The sequence below is a fragment of the Passer domesticus genome, chromosome Z (assembly GCF_036417665.1).
Source record: "Passer domesticus isolate bPasDom1 chromosome Z, bPasDom1.hap1, whole genome shotgun sequence".
Taxonomy (NCBI): Eukaryota; Metazoa; Chordata; class Aves; order Passeriformes; family Passeridae; genus Passer; species Passer domesticus.
In genome coordinates, this window is record NC_087512.1 from 26,851,265 (window position 1) to 26,869,262 (window position 17,998).

Here is a 17,998-nt window from a genome sequence, read left to right on the forward strand (position 1 = left end):
TTGGCAGCTTGCAGGTTGCTTCGTTTTGTCCAAGTTAACCTTTATTATTTTACGATGGGGTTTCTATACTGTACACTGCAAGTGCCTGTTCCTAATACAGACACAAGCTGCATTTTAACTGTACTAACTTCGTTTGTGTAGTTCTTCATTAACATGCAAATATCTAGGAATCCCACCAAGCAGGATGAAATAATGTAGAAAACCCTTACTTAAAAAACAGAAAACAAAAAAGAAAGCCTTTTACTGTTTGTGACCCCCATTCTTAGGTTTCCTTTATTGTGCGCAAAATATTTTTCCTCTTTACGTATCCCTATGGTTCAATTATATGGTTTCTTATTTTGGTACAAATCCCCATAATATTCCAGAATGTGCTGTTTTGTGACTAGATTCTTTTTTTTTTTCTTCTTCACATCCAGTGCAGAGGTGTAATAGGAGACAGATTTCCACCCACAAAGGCTCCAGATGTTAAAACATTTCCCAACATCGACTTAATACAGTGACGGCAACACCTCCCTCCCGCCCCTCCCAGTAGGGTTGGGATTGTACTGTATTCCCTACTGGTTTACCCTTCCCCCCAGTAAAGGGTAACATTTTCCCTGGGTGCAGAGGCTCCCTCATAGTCTCCCAGACAGAAGGACCTGTAAAAGGAAAAGATAACGGTATAATTACATCTTACCTGCACCCTTTGCCAGATAGGTACATAAACAAAGAAAGTGCCAACCTCTAACTTTAAAATGGATTTATGCCTAATGTTCCCTTTTAAGTCTGTTAAGAAACCAGCCCATGTATCAGATAAATTATTATTCATAAAACAACAATATATGCTTTGAAGTTACATTGACAGTTCCACTGTTGTGTTAAACTTAGATTTAAGATAAAAGTACCCTATATATTCTAACAATTTTTTCCATTTTTAGCACAAAATTATGAGGTAGTTATGACACTAAGAAAGAATATTAAACATATCTGCAACTGACCTAGCAGCTTCCCTTTCAAGTGGATTAACCAAGATAGCCATAGCGTCTCTCAGTTGAAACTGAGAACAATGGTGGATTTTATCACTTTTGTTTCCTTTTAATCAGGAAGAGAAAACATCCTTATGTCAGAACTAAAATGCTCTCATTGATAAGTATGTAGCCGTTTTATTTTTAATCCATTGTTCTAATCAAACATGTAATTCAAAAATTTTATGATGCTGACTTCGAAAATATCTTAGGCTGAATTTTAAATAGTTGTCCATTCCAACACTAAACGGAACTGCATGACTCACCCTCATAATTCCAGTACAAAAATTCTACTAAAAGTATCAAATTTGTACAAAGACTAAAAGAATAAACTTAATTCACTCCTTTTTTTCAGTAATATAATAATCTCGTCACAGTATCACACATGGGAAATTTGCTTTATACAGCATACAAAGCAAGGTGGTATAATAATAGAGGTACTCTGGAATGCACTTTCACTGCTCTTTGTCGAAGCTGAATCATTCTCCACAAAGAAGTGTTTAACAGTTCTGAGCTGACACACAAAATGGAACATGGCAATAATAAACACATACTAGACTCCCCCAAACATCAAGCTTTACAGTTACTGTAGTTATTAGCACAGCATTCTTTATTCAGTGGAAATATCTTTTAGTATGTAGTTAGAAGGCCATTAGACTTCTCACAGCTGGTGTGTTAACAAACCTGTTTTCTTATCCTAGGAGAGTATTCCCTTAGACCACATCTGCCATCTATTAATTCATAACATATAAGGTAGCCTGTGTCTTTAGTATGATGACTTGAGGATCATATTCATCACTTTGCTTATTAAACTTGAACCAGCATTTTGTCATAGCTATACTTTCAACTTTCTTGATAAACTAATGTGTGTATCATAGACTCAGTTTTTCTTTCTTTCCTTCTCTCTCTGTAACAATAAAAAAAATCAGACAAATGCTTTTGCTACAGTCACGATCATTTAGGTATATTATCATCCCTTCTTTCTTTCCTTCATATAGAAAGTAGTAGCTCAGCAATTCTAGACTGATGAATTAATTATGTTTCACATGATGCAAACAGGGAGAAAGTCCCAGTTCTCTTTGGCAAGCAGGAATCATGTGCTTACCTCTAATTATGGGACTGCAGCTACAGTGCATGAGGTTAAACTCCATAGTAAGCTGCAAGGCGCTCTTTTAAGGGAAGAGGAAACTGGTCAGAGAAACGCCTCCAATTCTCATCCCCAACTTGATTTTTAAATCCATGAAGAATCTACAAATGAGAAAGGGGAAATCAAAACAAGCAAAAAATAGAGGCTACATCATTTACTAGCATCATATGCAGTAAACCACAAAGTGTTGAGTTTTACATCTGGCAATTTGAATTTTCCAATATCATACTGAAATGCTACAAAGAAGCAAAGGAAGTAGAGCAAGGTCTTTCTAATGTGTTTCTTTAAAGGTGGCATAAAGAATATAGGTACTCAAAGAAACCAGTGTATGTATACATTTTTACATATATATTTTTAATAGGTAACTTAAAGCCTAGGGTTACACCAATTCAGAACGCTTATCATTTTTTCAATTCATTTTTCGCCTGTCCATCCATCCATCCATCCATCCATCCATCCATCCATCCATCCATCCATCCATCCATCCATCCATCCATCTTATCAACTGACAGTTCATATATTTTAAGACTACTGTGTTCACATTTACTTTTCAACAGATGTGAAGTATGTTGGGGGAAGTTGAATTAAATGGCAGCCAGCTTTTGACAGAATGAATGCCCGTCAACTTCTAGCACAAATACAAAATCTTTGAGAACTCTGTTTTCTGCATGGAACCTCTAAGACAACTTCACTAAAAATGAAGCTCTTAAAACCTTCTTTGTTTTGAAATAATAGGGATCCACAGTCAATGGCAGTCAAAAGCCAGTAAAAGAGGAAACCAAATAATCTACAGGTTTCCACTTGGACCATTTGATGTAATGAACTACCTGAAAATGAAATTACATTATTAAAAAAAATCTTAGTATGTTATTTCTTAAAACAGCAAGTAAAAGCGAAACATTAGAATGGACAAAAGCAGACAGAATTACTGTTCCTCATAGAAAATTATACCAAGAAAATATAAAGTTTTGTTTTCCCTTTTTACACTCAGTGTAACTGCATTGTGGAACAGTCTCCTCAAATAAAAGGCAACGTCAGAATTCAAGTTCATGGTACAAGACTGTCAAGCAGAGCTGTTTTTAAACAGATGTAGTGGTAATGGCATTACATGCAACCAGTTAACTTACTGCTTTTCTCCCTCCCACAAGCAGGCTCTTTCCTAAACCCAAAGAGTCACACTAACCAGCTGAACTAACTCCTGAAAATCTAGGAATGCTCAGTGAAAGACAAAAGGTCAATCTTATGAGTTAGATTTTAACACTGGCAGCTCATCTATTCATGTTCTTGACAGTATCTTCTCTTCCAGTTCTAGTACTAAAGAATAAATAAATTTTAAAGAAAACCCCAAAACCTGGACAAACCCAGTTTCTTTCCCTTGTTCCTGAAAAGTCATAATTACTGTTAGAAAACATCTACTTGGACTACAGCAATCACACATTCATGAAGAAGCTGTCTAAAAACCCTGCATGTTATCACTGAAGAAAGCTTTGTCTCCTTTCCTATAAGGCAAAACCCACAAAACTACTTTAAAATTGCTTGCTTAAAAAAGCAAGGATGTCCTTATGCCAAGTGACCAAGAACCACTCTGTTCAAGTTTGAATGCATTGTTTCCCAAATGGATCACTTGGAAAGAATCTGAAAAAGAGGATTTTAATCAGCTGAAAGACTGGTGCAAAAACATGCAGCGAGACTGCTGTGGTCAATCATCACAGACCCTATCCAGGACCCTCTTTTAAGTTGTAATTGCTGTTTCATTCTGCTGATGTTTGAATACCCATAGTTGCACCTTTTCTAGATATAATGCTCCTTGGAAAGAGGCTGGTTATCTGAAAGACTACCTAGGACAGCAAGATTTCTGCCTTTGCTCTCAAAAATAGGATAGAAAAGTTCTAGCTTCTGATTTTATGCTCACACATGTCACTAATTGAAAAAAAAGTGCCAATACCAATCTAGGATTCTAATAAGTACTTAAGAATATGCTCCATTTTTGCTACAAGAATATAATGAACTTTACTTTTGACATAGAACTTCCTAAAAACAGGGATTTCACTTTGGAACTTGTGAGGTAAACCACTTCTCACTCTCTCTCCCCCTCTCTTGCCTTTTTTTTTTTTTTTTTTTTTTTTTTTTTTAAGTTTAAGACACTAGTGCCGAAATACAGGGCATCACATTCTGGGCAGGGCTTTTTTGTTTTTTACTTACTTAATACAAGGCAAACAGTTCTTTAGTTGAAATTCTACTGACACTTTGCCTAAGGATGTATTCTTTGGTATAACTGCATGGTAGTTTCTTGAAACTTACTCAACTAAGAAGGATTCTGAGGAGGATTAAGCAATCTCTTATTTTCAGCAGGAGTTACGAGAAACAAATAAGATACCACTGGCATATTTTTAATTTGAAACTTATGCATGTCTCCAAAATAAAGTAGCCATCTTTGTGGCATAAAACAGTCTTGATCCATACAACTCTCATTTTATGGAAAAAAAAAAAAAAAGTCTTACATATAGTATAAATTCTCCTGTTCTTCCAAATGCAGGAAAAACATAGTAGGCTAGACATTATGAAAAGCTGTTTGAGGATCATTATCCCTTCAAAAAACACCTCAAATGAACTTTGCAACTATTTTAAAAAGTTTGGAATAATCCAAATGCATATAAGATGATACAGGCTAAAAAAAGAAGTCAGGATTTTCATGTTGCTTTGTCTCCATGACCACAAACACATTAAGTGCTAGAAAGCACCTTCACTAGAAAGTAAAACAGAAAGAAAGAAACCAGAGGATGTAAAACAACCACCACTAGGATATACTATTATCTTAGAAATCTTACCTTACAGAACATGTCTCGAAGATCATCTTTTGGGCTAATCCATGATGCAACAGCATCACAAAAAAAAATAAAGTCCTACAAGATTAAACAATCATATAGGTTAGAAATTCCAATTTATACATCTGAAAACAATGCTTGATGTTCATTCTGTGAAGTGGATGGTCTGTGATCCTAATTTACAACTGCTTTTGTTTTTATGTGTTTATTTTCCACTTAATTCAGACAACAGTAAATTATTGTATGCCTAAATGTTCAGCTACACAAATTGCTGAGTGTCTTAAATTAAAGCACAGTGAAATCAACAACTCTCCCTTCTGGACCACACTAGTATAACTTTAATTCTTTCAGTACACCTACAAATGCAATATCTACTTCCATTTTACTCACAAGCAACAAATGTATCTCTCACACATTTCCTGTTAGGGAAAAAAATTTGGTTTATTTCTTATACTAATTTTTTTCTGGGACACAGAGAACATTTATCATACAGGTTCAAAACTAAAGCCACCTCAAAATCCCTATTCTCCATTCATCTGTTGTCATTGCCTCCTCCTACACTAACAGAACACCAGTCTTTAAAAATAATATTGCTAATGCAAGAAATAGGAACTGAGGATGATTAGAGAGAAAAGATGAGTTAATGAAGTGGGTCCTTATTTAACCCCTCTTTGTAAGCTACACAAATAATCAGATAGTAGAAGAGTGAAATGTAAGGTACAGAATAAGTCCTAAATGAAATGAACTGAACATTTCAAAACAAGGCAAATACTCAATTCTTTTGTTTCAGGAAGAAGAATTCCAGGAAGAGAAAAGCAAAAGATCAGTTTTGTTTTCCTCTTATAAGATATTATATTGATACAGCTTTACTTTGGAGGCGTGGAGACTAAAGATCAAGTCCTATTCTATTCTACAATTGTACCATTTATTTTAAAGAAATGCATGTTCATTGTCACACTGACTCCTGGAAAAATTAATCCAAAGTCGAAACAGAATCTTCCCTACCCAAGTGTTACGAACAAAGGCGTTGTTACTGGTTTTGTTCTGTTTCTTGTTTTAAAAACCTAGGTTACATGTGGAAAATGGGTTTAAGAATGTCAACTTTTACCTTATATTTGCATACAGATCCTGACCACAACCTGACAGACGTATCAAAATACAGTTATTTTAATCAAAGTTCAATATTTGCATATTCATTGCCAGTAGAAGACAAAAAAACCTCATTTTAACAGTACTTCTCCCCTCTAGTTTTTAGATGACAATTTCTGAAGGATCATGACACACATCACTCACAATGTTAACATTTTGGGCTCCTTGACTTCAAAATAAAGCTACATCATGTACTGCAGGAAATCTCTTCAAGATAAACTTTTTCATACTCCACATACAGCTTTCACTATATTTCACATAAATTTATGTGAAATTTAAATGAAAGTTATCATCTATTAATGTATCTTACTTGGACTACTCCACTGGGGTTGACCGTAATCATGGTACATATCCCACGGAACGCTGAATCCTTTTCCTCATTGTCTCTTATATTTCGTAGAGAGGTGCACCTAACAAAGTGGAAAGCAAAACTTAGATAACTCTATTACTTTTCTTTAATCAAGTCAAAACTAGATGACAGTATCTGATGGAATAAGTCACACTGATAAAATAATCTGAAACACAATTCTGAACACTTAGAGAAACACTTGTTGCACACAGTTTTTACTAGCATAATATCATCAGGCATCACCTCCAGAATCTGGCTTTTTGTTATACTGTAGTCAGAAAGTGTGACCTCTATTCCATTAAATACAAAAGAAATATGTATCTAAAATACTTATAGAAACTATCATTATTAGAAGCGGAACATAAAATACTGTCACAGTATGAATTATGTCAGATACCACTTACAGAACAGTTATTGAACTTTAACAGCAGCAAGCAAGCTATTTTATACGTAACAAATCTATAAACATATATTCCTTACAGCATTTCAAGCCTCAGACTGAATTTTAGGTAATGCACAGTTTAAATTTTACAATATTTGCATGCATTGTATTATCATTCTGGTGGATTTTAAAATGCTCTTTCATAGTCAAGCTTTAACACAGCAAGCATGTGACAATCTTATCCCATGCATAAATTAGTCGTTAGCCACAACATAAAGAATACATGACGGTGCTACTAAAAACTCACAAACCTGATAGGACAAGATTAGTCACATGGTTGGCAATGATTAAGGATTGAGATTTTGTAACCAACTGAAAATATATCTAAAAGTGAGATAGAGAGAAGAAAGAAAGAAAGAAAGAAAGAGAGTGAAGAAAAATGAATTAAAAAAAAAAGATTGAATAATACACACCAGGGTCTTATAAACTGCTGTAGCATGGGGGCCACCTCTTGAGGACAAACGTAACCAAGACGACCAATTGTTATTGCTAAGGTAACGCAATCACGGTTATACACCACCAAACGCCAACCAAGACATGAGCAAATGAGGGGGGAGGAGAAAAAATAAAGAAAAAACAACAAATAACTCAGAAACAGAAACCAACAGAATCTGTGTATGATAATAAACATAAGATTTCACCAGTGCTGTTTATTACCACCCCCTAAATAAGAGGCAGCAACATATATGGTATACTCTCCAAGGTAAAAGAAAAAATTAAAGAAGTATGAGAGAACACCAAAAACACAATTTTAAATTCAAAGGCTTTCTGATGTAAGCAGTCATTCTGTCCCTCTTTAGAGCAATAATTTACAGTAAATTTACCTCTACAGTCAAACGCTTCATTGAAATATACTATAATGGATATTTTTAATAAAGGAAATTAATAATTTTCAGTATTAGTATCAAGTAATCTAAACATTTTATTTTATTCAATATTTAGAATTCAAGGTTTCTATAGACCTAATCTATCAGTAAAAATACATTTCCAAATACTTTTACATAACATATATTGTGGTCTGTCTGAAAATCCTAAATAGATGGAACACTTCTCAAATGTTTGTCTTCTTCATAATCTCACTAAGAATTTAATTAAAAATGGTTGCTAACTCACAGCAATTGACTACAGAACATGAATTCTTTAATCCTAATATTTCTCCTGCTCACAAAAGTTTTCCTCATAAGATGTACAAGAATCTGACTTCTGATACCAAAGCATGAGGATACATGAAAAGCAAAATTGCTTCATCTCATGATCAGGTAGTTTGGTTCTTTGTTCCAAGGGGCAGACCAAAGAAAGTAGCATTATGCAAATGTGTTTTAATGGTGTTTGCTCAACTCACGAAAGATTAATCTTTAGAAAAAGGAGAGGGTGGGGAATAATGTATCAGAATTACTTGAAGCAAAATACATGAATAATACTAAAATCCAGCAGATTTGTATGAAGCAGAAAAAGGAAACCTATGTTCAAGGGACATACTATGCAACACTCTAATTAACAGGCATTTGTGAACAGTTTTATGAAACATGCAATAAAGCAGATGATGCTTTCTCAAATAAAAGTTTGGTGTAGGATATACCAGCAGTCTGAAACATGTCAATTTCATGTGATGCAGTTCACTGTTAATACTGGTATTACTCAATTTCTATACATAGTGTCTAAAATTTTTTAGTATCTTACAAAACTTCACTGAAATTCAAATGAAAATACAATTTGAAGTTTAATCTGTAAATTCTTACAGCTACAGCCTGAACAAGGAATGGAAATCTCTGTCAAAGTGTGTTTTCAAAATTGTTTTCATAATTAATTATACAGCAAGCTACAGCAAAACCAGTAATATTCTTGCACATACCAGTAGCACACAACAAAATATCCCACAACAAACTTATAATAAGTACACCACACTCAACATTTATTTGCAGTTATCCATCCACATTTAAAATAACTATTAAGAGAATTGAAAAAAGAAAAAAATCGGTGTTCAAATGCTTCCAAAAATTCTCTTAATAATGGAAGCATACATACATTCAACTATTGGATGCATCTCAGTTATAGGTATTACACATCCATCAGTGGGGAATCAGGGCAGGGGTAAGAAAAACTTACATGGTTATACTATTACAGTATTATGCTCTTACACTATTCTATGGTATACTTCACATCTAGGTATGTGATTGAAAATTTTCTTTTCAGAAAGTAGTCCCTATAATGTGCCATAAAACTAGGTAAATTTTCCTTCAAGTTCACCTTCCATACTAACTGAGATAGAAGGGCAGAGAAAGTGCAGCTTTTAAGTTTAGAGAACAGAAAGAAAAAAATGCTTTGAAAAATCTCAAATTATCTCTTACTTTGCTCAAAAAGTATAACCGTACCATTGTACTTGCATCATATACAATCATGTCAGATACAGCAACTAAACTGTCATTTTCTTACAAGACAGTTTTTCAAACAGAAGGAAAAAAAATCCCCAATTAGTAAAATAGTAAACAATAAATCCATCATATTATTTATTATTTTTTTCTCAAGTATGGAAGGTGCTTTTCATACCAGAACAAGCCCTCTATAAATGCAAAAGAAACAAGCCTCAGAAATTCTAATTCAGTAAGGCATTTGGGTATTACTCCCAATTTGGAATACAAAGTCAAAACATAAAATATGCATGCCATTATTAGAATTTTTTTCAGGGATTTGTTATTAAGCGACCAGGTAACAGAAATTAAACATAATTTCAGTTACGTTGTGGTAAAACTGCCATCACAGATCTAGATTTTTGTGTATGATATTGTAAGTTTATCCTAAAATAAAGTGCACTTTTTGTAAATTCAAAGAGTTAATTGTTTTATATAGGCCAATTACATTTTTTCCAACACTAGACATATATATACAGCACACGTGTAAGGACATGCATACATCAAAATCAGTGAGAAATTAAATCTTAAGTGTTACTGCATACATTTGCCATATTTCATACATAAATAAAACTGGAAGAATTATTAAATATATGAGAAATGGATATAACAAATGTTATAATAGGAGAAACAAATAGAATCTAGATATATGATCTGCTGCAAGACTGAGACTTGTAAGAGCTTGTGCAAAACAGAGTTGCTTTGCTTGTAAAAGCCAAGTACATAACAAAACCAGTTCTGGTGTGGTTCCCCTATGCAATTTCAAAAAACAATGACTAAAAAAAAATCTTTTAATTCCCTTCACCATGTACAGGTTATTTTTTGGGTACCTGTGTTCTCTAACAACGTCTTTGGTGTGTTGGGTCTGTTAATTATTTCTACAAGCTGGTGCAAGACCATTGGAATATAAGGCTGCATTTCTATACCTGAAACAACAATTTAAAAAAATCAGAAGAAAATGACCATTAATATACGTATTGTAAACAGAACACGTACATGTAACTTACTAACAAGGACAAGGATTACAAATGTAGTTTAAATATTAACATAAAGGTATCACTTAAAAAAAATCACCCAGAACACCCACACAAATAATTCTAAATGTGCAGAGATTCAAAAAAAATTAAATCTTACCCATCTGAATAGAGATTTCTCCAATTGCCCAGGTGGCATTATTACACACAGAAATGAATTCAGGGTTTAGGTTGGTTCCCAAAATTGGCATGAAATCAGCTAGAAAGAACAACATTTTAAAATCTCATCACACAATACAACAATCTTTTCCCATTACTTTAGGATTGGGGAGGGGGGGAGGGATGTTCAAGAAAAAGATAATGTAAGTCTATTTGAATACTTGGAAAGTGTTACATTCAGATTCACAAGAGCTATATTCCAGCTATTTATCAGATTAACCTGGAATTTAGAACCTAAGCAGATAAATGCAAATATTTTCAAATGATGCTTTTAGAATCTTCCTAAAAGGGTTTATCCTTATGTAACTTTTATGTAGAAATCTTCTCTCCTTCCCTTTCTCAGGTGAGAGGAGAGACAGGAAGAGAAGAAAAAAAACCACAGCTACAAGCACTAGTTTTATCATATGGCTGAACATCCCCCAAATCACTTGGATAACCATGTATTTAGCTACCCCTGAAAAAACAACAAAGACTGGAAGGCAATTACATCTTTGATTAAATTTTAAGAAAAAGGTCATCATAACATCTCCCAAATAATTTTAAATTCCAATCCTATCCAAACATTCATTTGGCAAGTGTATCTCAACAGTATCTATGGGAAGAATGACCAAACATTGTGAAAGTGTATCACTGATGCTACTTTCCACAGAAATAAAAAACAAAGCAGAAAAACAAAGTAAAATCTTATTCTCTATCCCATTTTTGTATTTATATATTAGACATATTTTTACTTAACACTAAATTCAAGCAGAACAAAAAGAGCTATAAATAAAGAAAAATTAACTTTCGCACTGTTCACAAAAATAAGAAAACATATTTTCTTAACATACAATTAAAATGACAAAAGACTACAGACTTTTGCAGAAAATTACCATGTATCACACCATAAAAAGGCAACCCACAGAACGGAGAGTATAACAATGGCTAATACAATCCCTTAGACATTTTGAAAACAAGTTATTAAACATGTAAAAGAAACATACCGATGCAAGGTTTAACATGCTGAAAACATGCCTTTGTCAGGTCACCTAACAATGCAAAAGAACTCTGCCGTACCTCAGGCATTTTGTCCTAAAGAGAGGAAAAAAAATTTACAATTCTAGATAAGTTTCTGATTCTCTAAATAAAGGAAGTGTGTAGACCAAAAAGCTTACTCATCTCACCTGCATGCATTGATACATTAGTGTCAGGATATTGCTGCGAGCCACTAGCTGTTCAATGTTGCCTCCAAGTCCTTCAGCTAAACCACTGAGTAAATCAAGAGCCACAATCATGAAATCTTTATCTGGAGCCTCATATTGGTCTGGCTGAGCATTATGCAACTGCAACAGATAAGTACACGTTTTCAAAATTATAGCAGATTTTCTCAGGAACACGATAAAAAAGCTGCAGAACTGCACCTTCATGCAGACACTCAATTTCCCTGCACACCTCTAGTTTTCTATAGTTAACACTTTGGTTTATCAAAGTAACATTGGAATAGTTATAGCAAAATACCATGGCTTGTGCAAGTGTCTTCTGCACCAGATTTACACAACGCTGGTACACAGGTTCACAGTATGGAAGAAAGCCAGATTGCAAGGCAGTAGCAACTGACGACAGGCACTGGAATTAAAAAAAAAAAAAGGAGAGAGAGAAAGCAGTCACTACTTTTCTTCACATGCCTGAAGAGTCTTTTACTTGGGAGAGGGAATTTGGAACTTAGGATATCAAGTACACCAACAGGTAACTGATTAAGTAAACACAACCTAGAAAGGCGGTACCAATTCAGCTGAGCCAAGGCAACTATCAGCAAGTTGTTACTCACTCCTGTGTATGCCAGTTGAGAAAATTTCTCAGCAGCAGCATCTTCTTAAGAGTCAGCCAAGGAAATGCATACAGAACCAGTTACGAGAGTTCAGACAGCACTTACACTAAGCTGCAGTATCTTAACCATAAACAAGCCCTACTGTAACCTAAGAGTTACAAAACTAATTTTTCTAGAGGTGTTTTCCTCTAGAGGTGCTTCACACTCAGCATTAGACTACACGGCCTGATTCATACCTTCAGCTTGTCTGACAATAGTTTTAATGGAGGGATGAAGGGAGAGCAAGGAGAGAGAAGACAAGAATAAAAGGATAGAACCCTTTTTTTTGTAAAAGAATCCTATCAAAGAAAACACTCCAAAATAGCAGGAAAAATCTAAATAATTTCTGCTAAACCTAAGGACATTTATTCAGTCATAAAATTTTCTCACCACAGTGAGAATATATTTTCCCTAATGGAAAATAGCAAAAAATATCAGCTTTTATAGTCATATTTACTAGGGGGAACACTTTTAGTAAAAAAAAAATAGTTTCTAAAAAAACTTGATAAAAATATTCACATTTTAATATTTACCTCTAATAAAGGGAAGAGATCTTTATCTTCATCCTTCAGCATGTTCCACTTCTGGATTAATGGAGGCATTAGCATCTGAATATATTCCTGTTTAGGATGAAAATGCTGCTAAAACACTTTACTGCATACTACTCTATTTCAAAGCTAAAAATTAACTGAGATATATTCTACTTCTTCAAATAAAGGAACAAACAGGTGTACTATAATTCAATCATTATTGCAATTCATAGAAATATTTTAATACTAGATTTTACAATTTGCATTTGATATTTTTTCCTAAAGCACAGAAGTACCTTTACAAAGGGAATGTCTTCCTCCAGGTTTGATTTTAGCATAGCTGCCCAGGTTATCTATCTGACTGCCATAAGTTGTCAGAAAACATTTTTATATTTACATTGTGGCTCTACATCTGCCACCTACTTTTCTCAACCATCTTCTACAGCCATGATGCTACAACCCTATATCCATGACCACAAGCTCTGAAACCTCTTCCTCAAACAAACCATCCACAAAGAAAGTAACTTCCTATCCCTCCAGAAGGAGGCACTTCGCCCTTCTATATAAAGCTGGATTCCTTGCCACTGCACAGCCACAGTCACAAGGACACTAAGCAAGGCATCTCTAAAGTGCTGTTGCTTGCAGAAGGTATCCAAAGAGCCAACTGATTTTGCTATGTCCAAAGGTACAAAATTCTAACTGACTAAAGAAAGTCCCACTTTCATCAGGAGCTGCCACTCAGCTTCCTCCTGGTACTGTAAAAATATCAAGGTGGCCAGGCTCAGAGAGAGACTGAAAAACAGGTCCTTGGCTGGTGTGGGGTCCAGATGGCAAGTAAAATGGAAACAACTAAAAGTGGTTTTTTTTCTAGGGCATATATGCAATTTGACGTGCTATAGAGAAATAAAACAAGTCTCAATAACCATCATAAGATGCAAACATATGACAGGTACATGTTCTACTAATTAATACATTTATGCTAAAAAAAAATCACCACATTTGCCTGTTATCTGTGCTTTGTCCAGATGCGGTATCTATAGTGATATCTCCTCTGAGCTAAAAAAACTTGAAGCGTGAAGAAAACCACGATGAACAGCACATTTCACAACAAATCACACACTTATTGCTTATTTACTCAAAATGGCAAATATTTGTGTAGTGGGAGAATTACGTGCAGTCTATGTATTTTATCTGTAAGCATGTAGCACTAATAAAAGTTACACGGAAATATCAGCATTTCTAGTTAAAACATGTAAAGCACACTACAAAAAACACTGAACAAGTTTTTCAAATATAGGAAGTTCTTCTACAGAACGTAAGGTATACTCACTGGTTTATTCAGATGATGTCCTACAGAATCTGCTAGAGTTCCTATAGCATCATAAAGAATGAGCAGGTTTTTATGCTGGTATTTACTAAATGCGAAGACCAAAGTGTCAAGTATATATGCAAGATAAGGAACAAGCTCTGTACAAGCCTCCTCTTCTAGAGTAGCAAAGGCACTGAAGGACAATAAAACAGGTTAGTATCGTGGAAATAATGAAGCAAGACAACCTCACAATACTCAAGCTATTTCTGTTTAAACATAAAGATGTATTTAAGTCCTCAAATCAATGTAAGATATACTTCCAAAAAGGTAATACTTAAATAACTTCGATCTTTTTTAACTGAACACAAAATCACCCATAAGGATCCAGCTCTTACATTGTGAAGAACAAAATTTTGAAGTATTGCCATAGGGAGTCCCGCACTTAAAAGAAAAGCATTAGCTGAAAATTTACAATACACTAACTAGAACAGAAGGAACCACAACAAAAGCTGATTGTTTAAGTTAAAAATGGACTACTATCTTTAATGTACACAGTAGCTGCACCTAGACATTTTGATGCTGCTGTGACAGTACAATGCAAACATCACTTTGTACTGTCAGTTGTTCATGACATAGAAAAAGATATAAAAAGACATGGAAAACTAAAAGCAATACAAAGGATGAACACTTTTAGTTGCTCTTGGTCAAAGCACACATCATGACATCATGGAAACTTTTCAGCTTGTCTATCCAGTGTTTTAATAGCAGCGTTAAGGAAACCCATCCAAAATGAAACAAAATCAAAAAAAATACCCTCACACCAGAGACACTGCTTCAGACAAACATTAAGGAAAGGAAAAAAATATTGAGCTGGCCTAACTTTCTCAACAAGATTATTATTAGCTTGTCTCTGCACTAAAATGCATGCACCACTGCATGAGGTGAATGCTTCACTGTATGCTACCAAATACAGCAATGCTCGATTTTTTAACACAAGAGAACTGTGAACGCTAAATAGTTAGCTTTCTTACTTTATTTATTGAATAATTTATTTTTATTTTATTATGAAGTATTATTTCAGAAAGGCACACAACTTGAGCAAGAAAATGTATTTCAGTAAAATATCATTCTGTGTGTTGCCAACTAAAGAAGCAGTTCCTTGAAAGTACAGAAGTGAATGTTAGACATCTGCTACTATACAGAATTTAGGAACAAAAACATACAGCATCTTCTGACAATCTTAGATTTGGTAGACATAAACAATGTATGCAACTACTCAGTGTTGGGATGAAGCTCTTTGTTGTTGTCCAAGAAGGCTCATTGTATTTCCTTATAATTAAAAAAGCTAGTGAATATGTTTTGACTTGCAACAACGCTACATTTTCCTTATGACAAAGTTTCCCAGTTTACTTATAATTGCAACAGTAATTTTTGTGAATCTCTGCTCTGAAGAAAGTATCTCTAAACATGCTCCAAGTCTGACAATGGACTTTAATAATATTTAAAAAATAAGGTGTATTGTAATTTTTAATATTTCCATTCTACATTTCCTGGTTTTCATTGCCCATTGCACATCTGTTATAAGCACCAGGTGAGGTTATTTAACTACACCACATTTAACTACACACGGTCGTGTTCAACTAATGCAGATTTTCAGCCATGTTTTGGACAAGGAAAGCTTGAAGAGCAGTGTAAGATTTTCCTTTGGGGATTTTTTTTTTGGTTCCTTGTTTGTTTTGTTTGGCTTTTTGGGTTTTGCATTTGGGTTTGTTTTTTTTTTTTCAATAGAATAAATAGACAAGACGTTAAAGCTACCCAAACTTGCTAGCCAAATTTTTGCAGACGTTTGGAGACAACAAGGAAACAATTTAATTCCTAAATCTTACTAAGTACATCTCACGAAGTCATCTTCATGAAATCTTCATATCTGTTCTCAGGCAAGGATATATATTCCTTTTGAGCAAACCTTAGCCCAAGAACCCTGAACTCATCCCTCTCCTTAGGCACTACTGACATTTGAGGGTGACTATTATTATTGTTATTGTTATTATTATGTTTCAGGTGATCAGAGACAAAGGTAACTGCGTCTTGAAGAAACATTGACAGCTTGCTGTGTACACTCCAGTCTGACAAAAACTGATGTGAATTTTTTTTATGCTCAAGGGGGCGCACATATTCCCATTCCATTAATGTTGTGTCCGTTAATTAAGCAATTATTTTTTTTTAAGAAGTAGACATGGGGGGGAACAGAATCTCACATCCCAACATCTTGTTTCAAGAGAAAGATAACATCCCTTGAAATAATCATAACTAAAATGTTTTGGTAACGCTAAGTACAAACACTTTCAGTAATCCAACGATAGGACAGCTCTCCACTGTATTCAGTTCTGACCTAGTTCAAAGACATTTTAAAAAAAGGCCAAATTTCTGGTCAATGAAACAGCATATATTGAAAGTAAGCGTTGCAAACAGCTGATTTAGAATAATAAACTACTTAAGCTGGACTCTGAAAACAAACTGCACAAGAGAAATAGACGTTAACTTTTTTCTTGTTATCACAATTTGGGAGAAAGTTGCATCTACTCCTAATTTAAGAGGAAGAACACATTAAGAGCTAGAAATGGAGCAATGCATTGACTGGTAAGGGCATGAAAATAGCTTCCCATGGGAAACAAAAGCAGTGTAATGGATAGTGATGTTTGCTTAGCTTTGGCTTACCTGCAGGCAGCTTCTTGTACTCTCTTGTTGCTATCCAAGATACGCTTCAGCAACTCAGTCATTAATGGCTTCAAGTATGTGTCTGGGGGTTGACTAACTACCCAGTGTGCATAGCGACTAAGAGTCCAGCATGTAATGGAGCGCACAAGAGCCTTTTTGTCAGAGAGGCACTGAATAAGGTGAGGGATTAGCTCTGGAAGATATGGAATCATACCCTGCATGCAGCCTGGAAAGAAAAATATAGCTATTGTAGTACCAGAATTAATGAAAAATTCCACTGTTTTCTGTTTCCTATGAGAGACATATTTCATTCTGTATCACATGGAAATGCAACATGCAGTTAAAAATACAAATATTTTAACAAAGCAAGTCCAACAGATTTATATAAAGTTCTAAAGAAACCTCTTGCATAAATATTAATAATTATTATAATAATTAAATAATTAAAACTATTATATAATAATTAAATAATCAATTAAAGTTACATTATTTTCAATTACATTTCTACTTCAGTGCTTCCGCAATCTCCAGAAATGCTTTACTGAATGTAGCACAGCAAGTACATCCAAATAAAATTTCTAAAGCTTGTAGTTCCTACTTCAGTCTACTCAGAAGAAGCAAGAAAATACCAAGCAGAGAAAGACTGTCTTGACAACAAATCATTACATAAAAAAGGATTCCTTAAGAAATTAAAATTTCTAAAATCGTACCAATATTGACCAAGAATAAAAGCTGCACCCTTCAAGTCAGCAAAGGCAATAAGACACTGAGATTTACCAGAAGTACTAACTTCCACCTTGTTGGACTTCAAATAAAAACCAACTAAAACTTTTCTATTAACAGTAAAAAAAAGTATGTTCATTAGACAGTGAGGGAAAAAAAGACAATCCAGGCGTGAACCCAAATCTACTTCTTCATCTTGCAGAAGCAACAGAGATGCTGGAACTTCAGGAAAATAAGAATGGAAGTTCCTCCTGTTTTAATTGGAGGACCATCTAAAAAGGGCATCTTAGTGTACTGAAGTCACAGGAGTGGTTTTCTCCATTTCTGAAAAACACTTAAAATCTAAGCCTAAAAT

At 34.4% G+C, this 17,998-nt stretch overlaps 1 protein-coding gene across 3 annotated transcripts in view; it reads right to left on the minus strand.

Annotated features, from left to right (window-relative positions):
- Window positions 1-359: 359 nt before the first annotated feature.
- TNPO1 (transportin 1) overlaps window positions 360-17,998 on the minus strand; it is a 68,883-nt gene continuing 51,244 nt past the window's right edge. For 2 of the 3 annotated variants that reach the window (XM_064405175.1, XM_064405177.1), the window contains 13 exons: window positions 16,921-17,146; window positions 14,224-14,395; window positions 12,897-12,983; window positions 12,015-12,122; window positions 11,681-11,839; window positions 11,501-11,588; window positions 10,459-10,557; window positions 10,155-10,250; window positions 7,330-7,405; window positions 6,436-6,535; window positions 4,980-5,054; window positions 2,110-2,252; window positions 360-638 (listed from right to left, as the gene is read on the minus strand). In XM_064405175.1, coding sequence (XP_064261245.1) covers window positions 2,145-2,252; window positions 4,980-5,054; window positions 6,436-6,535; window positions 7,330-7,405; window positions 10,155-10,250; window positions 10,459-10,557; window positions 11,501-11,588; window positions 11,681-11,839; window positions 12,015-12,122; window positions 12,897-12,983; window positions 14,224-14,395; window positions 16,921-17,146 — 1,394 coding nt within the window. In that variant the 3' untranslated portion in view covers window positions 360-638; window positions 2,110-2,144. Of the gene's footprint in view, window positions 639-1,596; window positions 1,912-2,109; window positions 2,253-4,979; window positions 5,055-6,435; window positions 6,536-7,329; window positions 7,406-10,154; window positions 10,251-10,458; window positions 10,558-11,500; window positions 11,589-11,680; window positions 11,840-12,014; window positions 12,123-12,896; window positions 12,984-14,223; window positions 14,396-16,920; window positions 17,147-17,998 lie in introns of those variants that run through there. The other variant, XM_064405176.1, reaches the window with a different exon arrangement.